General features: G+C 39.1%; 1 protein-coding gene across 1 annotated transcript; it reads left to right on the top strand.

Moving 5' to 3' along the window:
- Positions 1-10,726: 10,726 nt before the first annotated feature.
- Positions 10,727-13,914, top strand: LOC149072902 (uncharacterized). Its single transcript, XM_089246288.1, has 4 exons — positions 10,727-10,765; positions 11,107-11,143; positions 11,453-11,901; positions 13,049-13,914. Exons 2-4 carry the CDS (start codon positions 11,107-11,109, stop codon positions 13,871-13,873), a joined length of 1,311 nt encoding a protein of 436 aa, XP_089102414.1. The 5' UTR covers positions 10,727-10,765; the 3' UTR covers positions 13,874-13,914.
- Positions 13,915-18,755: the final 4,841 nt, after the last annotated feature.

The following is an 18,755-nucleotide window of genomic DNA, read 5'->3' as shown; positions in this document are numbered from 1 at the left end:
ATTGAAATTCATAATACTATATGTTCACTCAAAGAAAAAAAATTGAAATTTAGGAAATGAAGCAAGACATCTTAGTTGTTGAAATGTACAGAGGAAAATCAGTCGTTTTTTTGCAACTTCGTCATTGTTGCCAAAGAACATTAAATCCTCACAAAACAAACATAACGTGGTTAAAGAAACTTTAAATATTTGTTATAAGCATAAAAAAGGGAATTGCTGATATATATGCAGGCTTTTTTTAAGGTTTCATTCTTTGATCTTGGTTGGAAACAGAGGCGTACGCAGGGAGAGGGACATAAGGGACTCGTGCTCCCTCCCAAGACAATAAAAAATATTTTTCAATACATTTATTAAAAAAATTAAAATAATCAAAAGAAAATACCCTTATATGCTATTATAATCAGTTTCTGTTAACTTAAAATGGTTTCTGTGAAGACACATTAATTTCTCTGGAAAAATACTTTGTGCCCCACCCCCAAACTTTATGTGCTTCCTGCAAAGGTCGATCAGCGTACTCCCCAGGTTGGGACGGGGCTGAATGAACTGGACATATTGCTCAGGGCTGCACATTTGGTAGAAGTGGGTGATGAAAAAAATTAGACTAGAATGGGAGTAGGGCGGGAAAATTTATGTAGTGCACAGGTGGAAAATCCATTTCGTGGGTGGAAACAAGGCTGTGTCCATTCGAATACAGGCCTGAAGATTTATTCAATCTTTATGATCTGTGCCGGAACCTGAAGCTCAAGGCATTTGTGTGTTCCTTTCAAAAAAAAATTCATGAATGTACAATAAACAGCTCACCCCATTCCTCTATATGCCCTTGAATCCCTTATACGGAATGCCTGACTGTGCACAGTCTTTGGACTGCACTCATAGTGGAGCGAAGAGTGCGAGTTGCAAGAATTGCGACCAGGAAGAAAAAATGCATAGGGTGGAGGAAGAGATGCCCGCACATAGAAAAGGAGGAGGATAGAGAAAATGACCGGAGGGGTTCTGAAATGGGTAAGGGTGTGATGATGATGATGATGATCCCTCCACAGCAGAGGGAAAGAAAAAAAAAAGGGGAGAAACACGGAGCAATCAGCAGGTCGAGGTGAAAAGAAACAGGTTTATTCAAGTCGCGCACCTCGATGAGCGACCTTCTTCTCCCCTTCACCTCGCTTCTCGAAGTATGTGCAATGTAGAACAAAACAATACAATAGTTTTCGTCTCTAGTCTCTATTATACACTCCCGTACCTCTTAGGTCTTAGGCTCCCTCAATGTTTCCTTCTTGGCACCATGGACTCTCACACATCCATTATTAAGGCCATAGTTTCCCACTGGGCCCCTCTATGTAACAGCAGCTCGAGACAAAACCTCCCTCTACGCTATTTTCACCCAGCCCAACCAAAGCCTCCTAGATACCACTAGTCTATCTAAACCAGGGTCGTCTTAAAAGCATCATTGGGCACCGGGGAAATAGATTTTTCTGAACTCCCCCCCCCCCATCTGACTAGAAATGCGTGCCTACCAATTCAGATGCTTAATCTCGAAAATCTTAACCAGATCTCATTATCAGGAGGCCCTGGGCCGTGCCGGGTGGGCCCATGCATTAAGACGGCGCTGATCTAGGCACGGCCATTCCGTCGCTCCCACCCTCATGTGGGAACCGTGGTTGCAGCTCTGATCTGCAAAATTGGATGGAGTACTGCAATTACATCATGGACGGAGACACGGGGGAGGGGATGGATCCCAGCGTGAATGCCGTGGAGCCCACAGATCTAATGTATATGCATTGTATGAATTAGCATCACGCCCTCTCCCCCCCCCCCCCAGCCATCATCATCATGTCCCAACAGATTTTCAAGTCAATCCCGCCTATGAATCACAATGTTCTATTATAGAAGTGATACATCGTTTTTCTATGAAAATTTAAAAACAAAGGAAACTCTAGAAGCGTAGATGTAGAACAAAGAATTTGTAGCGCCATCTATCTTTCAAACACAATAACACTAAATGCACTTTATCTTACTTATGCACTCGAAATCACCAGAAAATCTACACGACATTTATTCCTAATTTGGAAATTCCAATGTTCCTGATTCTTAATATTTTTAGGCTTCTTAATTAATATTTGTTATATAAAATTATAAATTAAAAATTTCGGGCTTTTTTTAAAACTTGCAACCAAATGTAAAATAATAACCAAAGGCATAAATAATAATCATCTGGCACTACCCCCACCCCCAGGGCCGGGGGGGGGATGTCTGCCTTCGCTCCATTCAAAGCTGCAGATATCTGCTTCGGCTTCATTCGCAGCTGAAGATGCCAGCCCCTACTCAATTCGCAGCTGAAGATGTCTGCTCTTTCTGGTCATCAAACCCGTGGCTTGGAACAGGGTCTGTTTTGTCTGTTCTGCATCGGCAAATGGAATAGCCCACAAATTTTCAGGGCCACAAAATTCGCTGCCTTCTGCATTATAGGCAGAGGTCCTCCCCAAAAAAAGACCATGAGCCGCGATAAGTCATCTCTATGGCATATAGTATTTAGGAAAATAATCACTGGGGCTGTTCTTTTTCCTCTTTATCTTGTACCTATTACTTTGCTTTTAAAGTGATATGTGTACGAAAATTTGACAAACAGTTTCGAATTGAATTTGAAATCTAAAATTGTGTCTGTGCTCGAGTTTTTGTTCTACCTGGACTGGAAATATTTCTACAATATTTTAATATAAATAGCTGAAAGGCATTACATATGCTAATGTTTTGCATACACATAATGTTTTTCACAAAAAAAAAGATTTCAAACACCGTTTGTTCAAGTGTGTTTGAACATTGTCTCTCTCTCAGCACTGAGGTGTTACATGCTTTGGCATAATTTTTTTTTAAATTAAAATGCCGAGAAGAAATTTTTTTGTGGCACAAGATATGGGTAAATTTTTTGGTTATTTTTGCAAAAGGTTCCATGTTGTTGAAATTAATATCCGAAAACAAATAACAATTAAAATTGTCAAAGCTCTCGTTCAATTGTATAAATATATACACAGAATTTGTGAGAAAAAAAATTGAGTTCCTGAAGTGAAAAGAAAATTTTTAAATGTTTTTAAAAACGGGGATGTGTGTTTCTCATAGGAAAGCATGGGAAGCCACGGTTTGTTCGGGCTTACTTGGTCCCTTTAATAGAGCGATCACTGGCTTCATCTGGCAACCCTGATTCCCCATGCTTCCTCAACGGACGCGCTGGTCACGCCACCTCCTGTTATTCTTTCCTCCATGGGCATAAACTAAACGCCATGTAAACGGGTTGTAGCGGAAATCCCTGTTACGGGTAACTTCCCGGGATATTTTATTCCACAATGTAAACGGGGCTCTGGATACTATTAAGACGACTTAACATGGGGGGGGGGGGGGGGGACTCTAGCTCCTTCGATTGCTTCACGGCTACCAGCCCCCGTGGCCCCCCACATCCTGAAGCAGGGCCCCTGAGCTGAGATCTTTTACGGGCCCCACGACCAGACTTTCACGGGGCCCCTTTATGATGAATTTATAGCGTGAAAAAACAAAAAAATGATTAAAATCACACCGGTCCCCAGGGTTGGAGCCTTGTCAGCCCACCCCTTGTGGGGGCCATGAGCCTACCCTTGAAACTCGAACGAGTTCGCCATTTCTTCGGAGTGGTGTAGCAGAGGTAGAGCCTCTGGTATTGTGAAGGAGGAGGGGTATATCTTCCGTAATGGAGTAGGGTCGGTGCTCGGTTCAAGGCTTGGCACACCTTGTCCTTTCGCCTCCTACTCAAAACCCAACCCGTAAACATTGAATGCACACAAGAAATATGTACTGCGAGGCTCACTCTGTTCTGGTGAAATTCAAAGTCCGTGATCCACGGAATTCCCACACCGGCGTCGTCAGATTCTCTGCGGTCTGCTTAGGCAAAACAGGTAAGCTTCGCAAACGAGGAATCGGAGTATGGCTCACACCCTCTCACCCCCCCCCCCAGAGACAAACAGGCTGGTCACCTCAGAGTCTCGATGACAGGGTCTGATGGTGAAAATGACACCTGACCCCTGAAGCGGGAATTAGCCTCATTTTCTAAAAACATCACATTCCTACTTATCGTGGTGGGGGATTAGTAGCTGGAAGGGTTGCTTTTTTTTATTACAATTATTACCTAGTATGGTATATGAAAACACTGAATACTAAATTAATGAATTAAATATGAAAAAGAGGTTTCAAATTCTCTGCCAACAAGTATTTCTAGATATTTTTGGCTCCCAAGCAAATATTTTTGAAAAATCAGGCAAAATGTGTTTCACTGTTCAGCGATTTTTTATTTATTTATATAATATAACTTATTAGAATTTGTATTTAAAATATAAGGATACACAAAACAATGCACAGGAAAATACAAAAACAGTAATGCTATTAAAATATTTTTTATTCCCCGAACTACATTCATATTATCAATCTAATTCAAAGGGAAATTGGTTGCTGCTCTAAACATTATCATAAAATTTTTGTAAATGTTTATTAATGCATGAGGGGAACTTCAAGAACACATTTCAATTCACATGATCGGATATAATTACTAATATACATATACTCTCTTGCAATATTACACATTATGAAAAAAGTCTTACTCTTATATTGCACTCATTTATAAAATTTCCATAAAATAAATTTTAGTTTACAATTTTAAATGGTGAATTATGAACACATAAATGGTATTTTAGTTGAAAATATTTAATGGGATCATTTTTTTTTAAATACTAAGAAGATTCTAATACTAAAAAGATTCAAAATTAAAAAGACTTATATCTCCTGAAAAATGCAAAACAAAAATCTAATCAAAATGAACACACACCTTCGTACTTTTTCAAAAATACTTCAAATTTAAAAAAAAAACCTATCCAATGCAATTAAGATTGTTTTATAGCAACAAGTTTCTTTTAATTGAAGACTTGGCGTTAAAGTTATCATTTTTAGTTTTTGTGTAATTATTCAGGAATGCGTTAGATATTATTTTGATACAATCATGACAGAGACTTACCACAATCACAAAGACATTTGAATATTGTCCATCATCTTGTATTGATGTCAAATTGATAGTCAGACCTTTAACTGAAACTTCCTTATAAAATGTTACTGTCTGAACATAAATTTTGGGCATTATCGAACCAACTAACTTCTCGATTTCAAAAAGTTCACGTTTTCCTGCTAGATGTCTCTGGTTTGAGTTCAGTACCATACTCTGGGATACCTACATTTTGCAGCAATACTTGAAGTTAGATGCATGAGGTAGTATCAGTTTTTATTTGAATTCCTCACAAGGCGATATGCAGCTGGATTGTTAAAATAAAATATTGATGTCCGTAATAACATTTGTGGGGAATAGCGAGCAGCTTTTATGAAATTCAGTTCCAACTATTCATGTAGCAAAAACAAAAATTCACTTATTTTACCATGAAGTACACTTTGGGTCTTTTCCTAGGAACCACTCGTAAGAAGACTCAGGTACAAGATGTGTGATTATCGTGCGAAACAGTGACACTCTTTGAACTGCTTTTCTTGTTTGCTATTGATTTCATTATTTCTTTCCTGTGGTGATTTTCTTTTAATTGGTAATTTTGTTGTCAAACAATGGTTATCCAGCAAGGATTATCACATCAGGGGCGCTAAAATTTGATTTCTTTCCTCAGTACAGTGAGGGTTCCATTCGGTCTTTCGCTTCCCCTTGCAGTTTGGCCTACAGCTAAAAACACAGCAGCACCGAGACACCCACATGAAAATGCAAAATGTTACAGGTGTAGTATTTATAATCTATATATATATACACTAAGTAACATGTGTCCTGACTGACTGATTCATCATTGCCAAGCCAAAACCGCTGAAGCTATAAATATGAAATTTTGTCAGTAGTTTCACTTTATGGCGGTGACTACCTAAGAAGGGTGTTTTTTTGAATTCGACCCCTAAGGGGGTCAGAAGGAGATTCAAAGTTAACAGAGATAAATCACTATAAATCAATATAATTATGAAATTTGTTCAGCGGTTCTATTTCATGACGTAAAGACTAACTAAGAAAGGATTTTTCTGAGATTCGACTCATGGGGAGAGGGTTCATAGGTTACATAGAGAAATCCCACAGAGCCGAAATTGCTGGAGCTGCAAATATAAAATTCTGTCAGTAGTTTCATTTTATGATCTCTAAAGACTCATTAAGGAGGGACTTCTTAAATTTCAACCTCTAAGGGTGTTATAAGGCGGTACAAAGATTATATGGGGCAATCATTGCCGCGCCGAAACCACTGAAGCTATAAATATGAAATTTGGTCGAAGGGATTTCTAAAATTTCAACCCCGAAGGGGAGGGGCGTCATGAGGCGTTCAAATGATATATGGAAAAATCATCGCCAAGTAATTTTCAGATTACCAAATCCACGCGAGCGAAGCCGCGGGTAACAGCTAGCATACAGCATATAGGCAACGAAATTATTGAATTATAAAATATTCTGGAGATTGCGCGCGCGCGTGCGTGAATGCTAACACAGGGAGATGACACACATTTAAATTTAATGGTTTAAAATGCAAATTAAATTTTCAAAATATTTTATTATTTATTTAAAAAGTAGCCTCTATCCCTGCATTAAATTTCCCGTCCCTCAGTACATTAATATTTGTATTTTTAATTAATTATAGACCTGAGAAATTTGATTTACTGAATATTAAAAAAATGTTTATTAGATCTGAAAAATGTACTCCACACAACGATTAAACAAGTGGATAAAAAAACTGCTTTCAATACAGAAGGAAATGAAATTTCGACACGAAACAGCAGCGAACATATCTACTTTCAAATTAATTACGCAAAATAAAGTCAGAAAAAATAAATATTTCAGACGTATTGACTGAACTGTGTACAAATAGCTACACGTACCCTTTTGTTTCAGAAGTCCGTCGTCAGATGATTATCGAAGTTCTCGGTTCCTTTTACAATTATTTAAACGAAATTTCTCGATTTTTCTTATTGAAAATGTGCTACAACAAATCAAAAGTAGCAACAACCGGTAATAGTTTATTTATTTATTTATGCGATATTGCTTGGCCGAGGCCTATACAAGGGAATGCGGTGAAGTTTGACAGAGACGATTGATGTTACAAAGGAAATCAGAAACTGTTGTACAATCAATAATGTTTGACGGGAGGTTGTTCCAATCGGTTATTGTTCGAAGAAAGAAACTAAATTTGAAACAATCAGTGGATGCAAAGATGGGTTTTAATTTTTGTGAATGGTAAAATAAATATTAAAAACTTGAAGAATTTGAATAAAATATGACGATAAACGCACGTGGTTCGTTAGAAACATCCAAAAAAGCCACACTAAGCACCCGGATTGTGACGTCACAACCTCGGCGGAGTGATACATTACGGCTTGTACATCTAGGAGGCTTTGGTCTGGTACCCTGGACCAGAGAGAGGGCACAAATTACAATCCTTTAACCTCTCCTTCAACATTACAAGGGCGCGCCAAAATGCGTGCTTGCCCCTGCTGACCAAGCATCTAGTTGCAGCCCTGTATTTAGTAATACTGTATAAATCAAAAAGAATAAGATTATCTTTTTTACAAAAATAAAACAAGATAGCTTTTTTTCAACCATAAAAATGATAATGGGCATTCCTAATAAACGAGAATTATTTGTAACTTGAAGGAGCCCCACGACCATTCTCTCTATGGACTCCGCGCCTGGTAACGGTGGCCCTGGAGTCAATCTAATCCTGGAGGCACCGCAAACACTTTATTTTTGGCATGAGATCAATTTATAATAACTTAATAATTAACATTATTATCAAAATTAAACTATAATAGAAACAGTAGACGGAGTAAGTGCAACCTTTTTTAGCCAGTTTTCGGACCATTAATATTTTTTGGCTTTTGGCTATTTTTCCTTTTTTTCATTAATTATAAATGTTATAAATTATATTTATATAAATACCTATATTATAATTAAGTTAGTTATAAATTATAAATGCCCTTTTCAGTGCCTATTTTGAGCATTTTTAGTGCCTTTTGTCAGCTTATTTTTTTTACCATTTTTAATGCCTAAACTTTTAGGCTCTAGTAATAGCATATATACAGGGTGTCCCAAAATTGGCATGGCTATTTGAAAAATGAATAACATAAGAACAAGAAACAATAGAAATGTACCGTTTGCTACATTGTGCTATTGGGAAACACTAAATTTGTAGTCGGGCAGTTTCAAAATTAGTTATGAATTTTCGGAACAGATCGCACTGCAGTCTGGGAAAAAAAACCTAAAATATGACATGGTGTAATCTCAGAACATAATTTGCAGGATCTCGGGCAAACGTCTCAGCCGGGATTTTAAAAACACCACATATTTTTGTTTTTCAAACTGTAGCGTCATCTGTTAAAGAACTTTGTAATCAATTTCGTAATTTTGTTGGAACTCAACTCAGGCAGCACGTCCTAGAGATAGAAGGCCTCCGCACGGGTTGTCAAGTTCATCTGTAACGTCATAAATACTACCTAGCAAGTTTGTCATATTTTGAAACACAGCATCCTATTTCGTTTTTTCTTATTTTGGCGTAGAACCTTCCTGGTTGGCTAACAAATACCGCATGGTGATTGGATATGGGGCATAGAAATCGCCAATTCCGAGCCCGCTCATTTCTTTTCCGCACAACGATGATACTGGCACGAGAAGGGAACTTTTTCTCTGAATATTCTGAGGGAAAATGGACTACTTGCTGACTTCACGGGCATCGTACGGAGGCCTTCTATCTCCAGGAGGTGCTGACTATAGCCCCTTAGTTAGTGGAAAAAAATAAAATGAAATGAATAGACTGTTATAGTGCAGGTGACTCATTTAAATGCTTCCAATTATTCCATTTAAATGAGTCATCTGCGCTGTAACAGGTCTATTCATTTCGTTTTACTTTTTCCCACTGCTATAGTAGCAGCTCCGAAACAGCTGTCTGGTGTTGAATTTGGTATAGTTTTAGCTAACATCGTTGGATTTTTTTGCTTCGTGTATATATCAAGACATCGCTTTTCTCCCTGTTCTACTGTAGCTTCCAGTTTTGGAAATTTTTTCCCGGCACTAAAAACCATTTCATAGAAAGAAGCAAGAGCAATTGAAACATTCGAGGGGTTAATGCAGGGGGTTCTTAACCTTATGGGTCGCAGAGGCTTCCGATATTGATTGTACAAATCCACTTACACTCTTGTCATAAATCCACCTGGTTTCACTAATTTCGGAAACCAGTCTCATGCGTTGCGAAGTTGATCATGCTTTTGATTTTCGAGGCCGCGGCTATGAAAGGTTAAGAACGTCTGAGTTGATAGGTTTACGGATAGATCTTGTTGAAGTAGATCAAACGATACCACATTCATGCGAAAACGTTCTCGAGTTTGGTACTAGACTAGCGGTCACTAAAACAGGTGCAAAAGACATTTTAACCCGTTTATGTTATGTCCACACCTTGATGCACTATGAATTCCATTTCGATATTGGGATATTTTGTTGAAATTGCACTAATTAAGAATATTCCAGGAGATTTTTTTAAATATATCAACAGGGAAGTATGACACTGGACGACAAGTGTTCTCAATTGAGGACAGCAAAATATAGCGACATATTTGAAGAAAACAAAAGTTGAATGAAACGAAGTTGAATTGTGATAGTTATTCACATCAAACACTGTAATATAAATAATCAATCAGAAAAGGATCACTTGTACGAAAATAATATAAGGTGGAAAAACAAAAGCACCCACGAAATAATAAAATGCACTAACATCAAGAGTTAAATTTCTAACACCAGAAATGGCTTCTCGAGAATTTTTTTCGATGCCAGTCTCTGAGTAGGTGTCTTGATGCTGAAATATACATCTAGTGACATGGCTGAAATATTATACAAAGCCAAATCCTCGCTGTACTCAAATGGGTGCAGTGGGTACAAATTGGTTAATGTCCAAATTTGAGACTGCCAGTTAACCCTACTTTTTTTAACGATATGTAAAAAAAAGTAAGAGAAAAAATATATAATATTTTAATTCTGAAAAAGTTTTTCCATACAGGATCAATTCCAAAAGACTAGACAAAAAAAACCCAATATAAACCTGCCGGGATTCGAACCTAAACATGAATATTCAGAGGATGCTACGCTAACCACTCAGGTGACAGGTTGTGATTGCGCCGTCGTTAAGAGGCGTGGGTTAAGTGCGAGCAGGGAAAAATTAGATATTAGTATTTTTAACCGTGTATATTTTGTTAATCAGTTTTCGTTCTCAATTTATTAAATTTCAAAATAATATGTGTGTCCAATCATTAGAAAATTATTATCACCAAGCTAGTTGTTATTAACTAACACGGTGTCAAAGAAATGATATTACTTCATGTTTAAGAGAAATCAATAAAACTCATTGACGAGTATTGTTGCGGCAGGGAATAGTTGAGCAGCTTGTGTTATTAAGCAAGAGGTTATAATTATTTATGCAGTTAAAAATATTAAGTTATAAATAATTATACGTAGTTGTCGTTCTTTTCCTTTCTATTCAAACATTACCAGATAATCACATGAACTTGCGAATATCCTTGGATATCGCCTAATAAACACGTGCCACGATGTATCATGCAAATTAGTTTATAAACTAGAAATTCTCCAATAAGGGAATTCCAAAACAGTATTTAAGCTGCAAACGAAGCCGTGAACAGTACAGTTCCTTGTGCGAGTTGAATTGGCTCTTGATTTAATTGGCGGTTTAAGGTGAGTTATTCGTTTAATACATGGATTGATTGCGTATTACGCTAAATGAATTTAATCCGTGTAAGTGAAGTTGATCTTGTTTCCAAATGTGGAAGCGTAACGTAAGCTGCTATTTAGTTATGCTATTTAAAGCTGCTATTTTTAGCTGCTATTTAAATTGTGGCGTTTAAAGATTAAATCTGGTCCTATAAGTTCATTACTGAACACAATTTTTCTCCCACCATAGTTCTTGAAACTAATTTTAATTGTCATTCAAACCTTGCTCACTAAATTTCGGAAGTGTATCAAAACTATATTAATAAACGTGTGTATATAAAGCCAATATCTACCTTTTATTTCAGATGGAGTTTTGGATACTTGTTTGCTTGGTATGCTGTGGTAAGTATATTCGTCATTTATTAATCTATTCGGGTGTTTCTGCTCTTGGTTTGAAAATGTGCTGCAAGCCGCATGAATAACGGGGATCTGCACCACGGGTCAATTAAGTGATCTGAAAATGTGCCGCAGAGTTCATTTCTATGAAATCTGGTTTCTGGCCACATTGGATGACTCGGCAGGCCATGGATTGATCATTTATGATCTTGGGCGCTGTAAGCATCCAATCACGAAGCCGATTAGACTTGTGAATTGCAAGTATACTACACGTAATTTCTGATAGAAATAACCCGCTCAATATTTTTCTTATAGCTACTACGGCTTTGGCGGACCACGATCCCGATGCTACCGTCGATGTGAACTATGAAACCGTCACCCAAATAATCAACGCTTTGAATGCCAAGACCGAGGAAGATTCGGAAACTGAAGAATCTGTTTCGGATCCGAGCGAACAGACGGACGATAACGCTTTCCAGAAGAGAAGACAAGTGTACGTTGCGAGGCTCCGTAAACCTCTGCCCGATGTGATGGTTGAGCAAACCGATTCTTATGAACCAAACCCAGAATTGCCCTGCGAAGATGGAAATGAAGAGCTGATAGAGATCGTGGAGGAAGAGGAGCATCCTGGCTTTGTTGGTTCCGTAAGGGGTACTGCCGGCGTTGACTACCCAGCATATACCGAAATACCACTGACTTCTTTCACGTGCGCTGACAAGAAGCGTATTCCTGGATTCTACGCTGATGTAGAAGCTAACTGCCAGGTAAATATTTCTAGGTAATAATTAAAATGTTTTCGTGTTGTCCAAAGTGTCCTTCCCCCCCCCCCCCAGCTAATCACAAAGTATAAAACTAATTCGGCAAGGATGCGTAACTTTTATAGCCAGTTTCGAAGTACACAACTATCTCCTTCAGTAATTTTTCTGGGTTGTTTGCTTGAGCAGACACTGAATTTTTAACACATCAGCTTGTTGAAGTCGCGTCGCTAATGTTTTTGGTTAAATATCACTAATAACCAAGTCTCTATTTTGGGTGAAGTTTTCATTTTTTTTAACTATAATTGTGTATCTAGAACCATTCTACCCATCGGGGACCAAATTATGTATGTACGGAGGCGTGACACTCGTGCTGCAGCAGGGCCCCTAGGCTGGGTTAGTTGGCGACCCCAGACAAGCTTTTTCATGGGGGGGGGGGGGTAGTCAGTGTAAAATTTGGTGATATACATATCGCCAGTGCTCGCAGTACCCAGGGTAGGTACTCGGGCGTGGCAGCATTGCCCATTTACCTTCAAGGGATGTTTATTTCCAAGGGCCTTTGACGGATCTAGTTTTCTTGCTGCTTTAACATTAAAATCTGCAATAGTGGAAGCCAAAGATGTATCCAGTTTGGGGGCATTTAAAAAGAAACTGATTACGCGGCCATGTATTTTATTCCTTGTTAGAATGAATACAATTTTCGTGGCTCTCGCAGGAATGTCCAGGTTTTTGGTGCCCCTATGGGGGGGGGGGGGGGAAGTAGACTCATTTAGGAGTTCTTGGATTAATATTTTTGACATTGGCTTTCACTGTTGCAAATCCTGAAATCCAGTCTTGACTCCACTAAAATTCAGTAAATTGGGGCCCTGGAATGTATTTGTTAGTGAAATGAATACAGTAAATTCGTGGTCCAACAGGGCTACAGCCTGGGGACCCCATGACTAAGTTTTCTGGGATGCTTGATTGGGGGGGGGGGGGTCTTCCCAATTTTGTAAAGTTCGTCGGTAAGCTGATGCTTTCACACGTCACTTCATGGTACTTTGCGAGACTAAAGATGTGGGGATGTCCGCCGCAGGGGGCAGAGACTCTTGGCATTTAAATATTTTTATATCTGCATCTTTTGCGTTGTGTAAAATCTTGGTTTATCTCTTGACAGGTATTCCATGTATGCTATCCTCATAGACGAGAAAGCTTTTTGTGTCCTATTGGTACCATCTTCAATCAACCCATTTTGGCTTGCGATTACTGGTACAGCGCAAACTGCTCTGCTGCCCGAGAATACTTCGAAGTGGAGGACGAGATTGAACCAGAAACTGTTGAAGAAATCGTTGAAGACCTGATCTCTGAAGTGGAAGTAGAGCCAACAGAATCGCCTGATGAAGACTACACCGAGGCTCCAGAAACTATCACTGTCGTTGTAGAGCCATCGGAGCATACTTTCGGTCCCGAGATTCCAAAACCAATAGACCCAGCACCAGTTCCTCTCGAAGTCCATGAGGTGAAGACCGTTCAGCCAGAGGTGGCGGAGCCTGTCAAGATAGTTACTCCCGACATAGTTTCCATATCGAAATTCCTGCCGGTTAAAGCTAAGGTCATCACTTTCAAAGCTCCTTTGAAAGCCGCCGTTGTCAAGACTAAGGCTAAAGCTGTCAAGGTCGTAGCTGCAAAAGCCAAAGTAGCAGCCGCAATGAAAGCAGTTCCAGTCGGTAAAGTAGTGAAAGCTGCAGCAGCTAAAGCTATTATAGGAAAAGCAAAGCTTGCTCCAATCGTGAAGACCATCGCCGTGAAGAAAGCGATCAAGGCCGGGAAAGTGGGATTAGCCAAAGCGAAGGTAGCCAAGGTAGTATCTCTGAAGACTTATCCTGTTATTTCTGCTCTAACCAAGAAACAACTTGCATTGTCTCTAATTAAAATGATGAAAGCTCAAAAGCTGAGGAGTTTGAGCAATATTGGCTTTGGTGCTCATATGTACATGTATTAAGTTCATTTTGATCTCCAATAAATCATTATACGGAAGCAAACTATGTATTCATTGTTCTGGTTTGTTTCAGGCGATTTACTTTACGGGGCGTAATGAGATTGTTAAATATAGAACAGGCTATGGAATTCAATTCAATGGGCGGGTAGCATATATCTGGTCAAAAGACTTCATATTTTATCCATAACAAGCCCAAAATATTTTGCGAATCGGACTTGTCAGTTGTGGTTTGAGAAACTACAACTGACCTCTACTTTGCGCCTGCTGAAAAAATCCTTCGTTGAAGGATGTGGCCTTCCACAGGAAGGGGTGGTGGTAAGTTTTAATTAAATGCTTGATGCCTATGTCAAACTAGCAGTTGTGCAACAACGGTTGTATAAAATTTTTATTCAAATTCTTGCTCGAAATTCTTTAAATTGAAAGACTGAGTGTCGGTACCTTTTTTAAAATTTGTTTTATAAAGACTCTTACAAATTTTTTAGCTTTTCAAAAAAAACCTTTTTGAAAATTATCCAAATTTTTGAAGTTTCTTCCCCCCCCCAGTGTCTTGGGGGGGGGGAACCTCGCTTATTTGACTTAAAAGCTTGTGACTTTGATATAAATTTGACAAGTTCTTTTGTAATTAATGCAAAAAATTCGTCAATTCTCAACCATTTTGGTAAAAGTTCCATTTCAACTTTGCAAATTTTTTTGTTTCGCATTAAGTTAAGCTCAATCACTATTTTCTCCGATTTGCGCATATCCTTCCCCGGAGTCAACTGGCCATTAATTTTTCGTTCGTCAAAAATTCGCTTGGAGATTTTAATTTGGGTCTATATCTTGCAAATACAACGCCACAACAGGCAAAATGCCCAACGAGGTGGCTGAGAAAAAGATGCCCATAAAAATATGGATGTCATATGTTTCAAAAATACAGCAACCCCATTAAAAATGCAATTAACACAAATTATAAACAATGTATACACATGATAAAATATTATACAACGCCCATAAAGAATACTTATGGTTGTCTTATTCTAAGAATGGATAGCTTCTCGATTTACCCCAACATGTTTATCGTATTTCTTTTTAAACGTGTCAATTGTGTTACAATTTACTACCTCCGGGGGTAAGCTATTCCAATTATTAACAACCCTATTAGAGAAAAATTCCCTGCGACACCATAACCTTGCATTGTCCCTCACCAATCGATACTCAATTCAATTCGCCGACAATAGCCCCGGCAAATCGTCTAGGGACAATTTACTGCCGAATCCTTTTCGGGGGGGGGGGGGGGGCGCTAATGCGGGTTTTTTTATTGTTTATACCAATCGATACTGGTGTCCCCTTGTAAAAGCAGTTGATTGGCGGTGTACTAAAAGTTCATGGTCCATCCCATTGAAAATTTTGAACACTTCGATCATATCTCCTCGACACCTGCGTTCATCCAATGTAAACATATTCAAAAAATGAAGTCTCTCTTCATAACTCAAGCCCTGTGTGCCAATAAGGACACGCGTAGCTCTTCTCTGCACCCCTTCAATCAAGTCTATGTCCCTCTGTAGGTATGGTCTCCAAAACCTTACCGCATACTCCAGTCCAGGACGAACTAAGCCTCGAAAAAGCGGAAGAATGGCTTTAGGAGAACGCGAAGAGACCTTTTTGAAAATGAGACCAAGCATTCTATTCGCTTTTTTGACAACCGCTGAACAATGTTCAGAAAACCTAAGCCTCTCGTCAATGAGAATTCCCAAATCGGTGACTCTAGTTGCATCCGGGATAGTGACACCATTCAACTCGTAAGGACCATTTGAATTAGGTGCGGGTGGGATCTGAACATTTCGGCCCCGGAACGTGAGGACCAAGTGAGTGAATTCTGCTTTAGGAATGAATTGGTCACAATGACTGACGGCAGTGTCCGAGTGATTGATCATATGGATAACAGAAGTTGACCGTATGAATGCTTGTATGAGTTTCCAAATGATTGACCCCCCCCCCATGAGTGACTGACTATATGAATTGTGAGTCTGTAAAGATACCCGTCTTCATCCCCCCCCGTTAAGGGTGGTTATGTAGTACTTTAATGGGGCCCTAAAAATTTGGAATTTGCTGTAAAGGAGCCGTTCAAGCATGCTCGTCATTTAGGGGGCCGTTGCCCCCTTGCTTTTGAAAATACACTAAAAATAGTGTGTATATATATGTGCTTTCCCCCCCCCCCCCTCTGGAAAAAGTTGAAATGACTGCCCTGCGTTCAAGTATTACGTAAGCAAACTTTTTAGCCATTTTTGACCCCTTGTCAGCAAAATTTCGTCAGCTCAGGCCTCTGAATCCTAACGCATATTGGTGGGATCGGATACGTACACGGGGAGGGGCATAGGGAGCTCGTGTCCCCACAATCAAGAAATTTATTTTAATGCAAATAAAAAATTTGATCGAAATTTCGGAAGAAACTACCTTTATGTTAGCCTTCAAATAAAAATTTTGAGTTCATATAATCTTTATTTGGCAGGTTGCAATGAATTTATTAATGATAAATCGCATAAAGGCCCATGAACCAAATATAGCCCTAGGAGTTATCTGATGCGCCTGCTCTCCTGAAACCTAATTTTGTAAAAATGAACTAAGCGGAACATTTACAGATTGCTTAAGTGTCCCGTGGTAGAATTCCAGAACATTTAAACGGCCCGTAGCACATTTTCAGATCACTTAACTGACCCGGGACACAGAGATCCTTTGAGTGACATGTAACGTAGTTTTAGAGCACTTAAGTGGCCCCCAGTGCGGTTCTACATCACTCAAGTTACCCGCGGCACATTCTCAGATTATTTAAGTGATCCGCGGCATATAATTACGGATCACTTGAGTGATGCGTGGCACAGTTCCAGATCACTTGGATTCGCGAAACATTGAGATCACTAAAGTGGTTCTGTAGGACACTTATCAATAGGTGGGAGGTTACTTCAAGTGGCCACAAACTATCGAAAGGTTCCCCGTTTTTGGCTCACCGAGTATAAGATGCCATTAAGATTATTTCATAAAGGATGGTTGATGACGTAAGCATTATCCAAACCCCCCTTGTCAGCAAATCGGAAACCCTTCCATCGATCATGACGTAATACTTGAACGGCCCCAAAGCATGAAATGTTTCCAAATTTACGTTGCAGCGAAATTTTTTAACATAAGCTGGAGTATGTAACAGTCCTGAAGAAAAACATTAAAATCCCTCCCCGTCATGCTTAATACGTACGCCAATGCATTTGTGGCAGCAATAGACATATGCTTTTTAATATTATAATTATATAATACAGGGTGATCAGCGAATAAGTCCTTATTTCAAAATTAAATATCTCTACAACAAAGATCAATAGAATTATGCGGTAAACGGTACGTTTATTAGCAGAACTGTAAGAATGTTGTACAGAAATTTCGAAAGTTTAGTTTTTTTTTTAATTTTTTAAAATTAAAAAAAAACACAAAACTGGAGATTTTGGGGTTCCGAAAATCCTCATTTGCGTGAAGAGAAACCACTGCATTCGCCTAAAGTTGCTGCGGTATGCGCCAGAGGCATTATCGGCCCCTTCTTCGTGCGAGAAACGATTACTACTGAACGTTACAATTTTGGAACAATTTGTCAGCACACATGGCGCATACCGCAGCCCATGCAGTAACTTTAGGCGAATGCTGTGGTTTCTCCTCACGCAAATGAGGATTTTCGGAACCCCAAAATCTCCAGTTTTGTTTTTTTTTTTAATTTTAAACAATTATAAAAAAACTAAATTTTCGAAATATTCTGTACAACATTCTTAGTTTCGCTAATAAACGTACCGTTTACCGCATAATTCTATTGATCTTTGTTGTAGAGATATTTAATTTTGAAATAAGGGCTTATTCTCTGATCACCCTGTATATATACATATAACATTTACACAAGGGGCGGAATGTCGGGTTTCAAATGAGATCCGGTCCAACTCACGTAGTCGCTCACTTGGTCATTCATACGATCCCTCATTTTATCACTCACTTGGTCATTCATACGATCCCTCATTTTATCACTCACTTGGTCATTCATACGATCCCTCATTTTATCACTCACTTGATTCATACGATCACTCACTTTGTTACTCCTGTGGTCATTTCTACGATCACCCATACGTTCAGAGCAGGTGTGAAATGCCAATCTGTATAAATGTCTACAGATATAAAATAACTTACTTGATCATACATGCGGTCACTCATTCATATGTTCACTATACGGTCGCTCATGTGGTCAGGGCAGGTGAAATGTCAGGAAGTATATGGTCACTCACTTGGTCAGGGCAGGCAAAGTGTCACAAGTAGATGTCCAACTCTATCACTCATACGGTCACTTACATGGTCATTTTTACCATCAATCATCTGTTCACACATACGGTCATTCATACCATCGCTCATACGGTCAGGGCAAATGAAATGTGGAGTAAATTTCCAGTTCACTTGATCACTCATAGGGTCACTCACATGGTCAGGGCAGGCAAAATACCATCGGGGGCTAAATGTCCAACTTACTTGATCATTCATACGATCACTCACACCATCATTCGCATGTTTACTCGTACGGTCATTCATACGGTCAGGGCAGGTTAATTGCCACGGATAAATGTCCAACTCACTTGGTCACTTGTACCATCATTCATATGATCTCTCATACGGTCAGGGCAGGCGAAATGTTAGGGGGTGAAATTTCCGGGGACCAAATGTAACGGGAGCAAAGATTCCGTGAACCGAAGCGGGCGCAGTGGACCCTCTAACATCTATATAATTTGTGCAAATGCCCCAATATATTTGTAATGACATAATAGGTCTTCCCACTCGTAGCCTTGTCAGGTAAAATATCTTAGCGGGATTGTGGTAAGGTTACGCACATTTT

Source organism: Pholcus phalangioides, unplaced genomic scaffold (assembly GCF_987345545.1).
Source record: "Pholcus phalangioides strain wild (caught in Gottingen) unplaced genomic scaffold, Ppha-v1.0 ptg000017l_1, whole genome shotgun sequence".
Classification (NCBI taxonomy): Eukaryota; Metazoa; Arthropoda; class Arachnida; order Araneae; family Pholcidae; genus Pholcus; species Pholcus phalangioides.
Note: the sequence above shows the minus strand (reverse complement) of the source record. Positions and strands in the feature narration are given on the sequence as shown.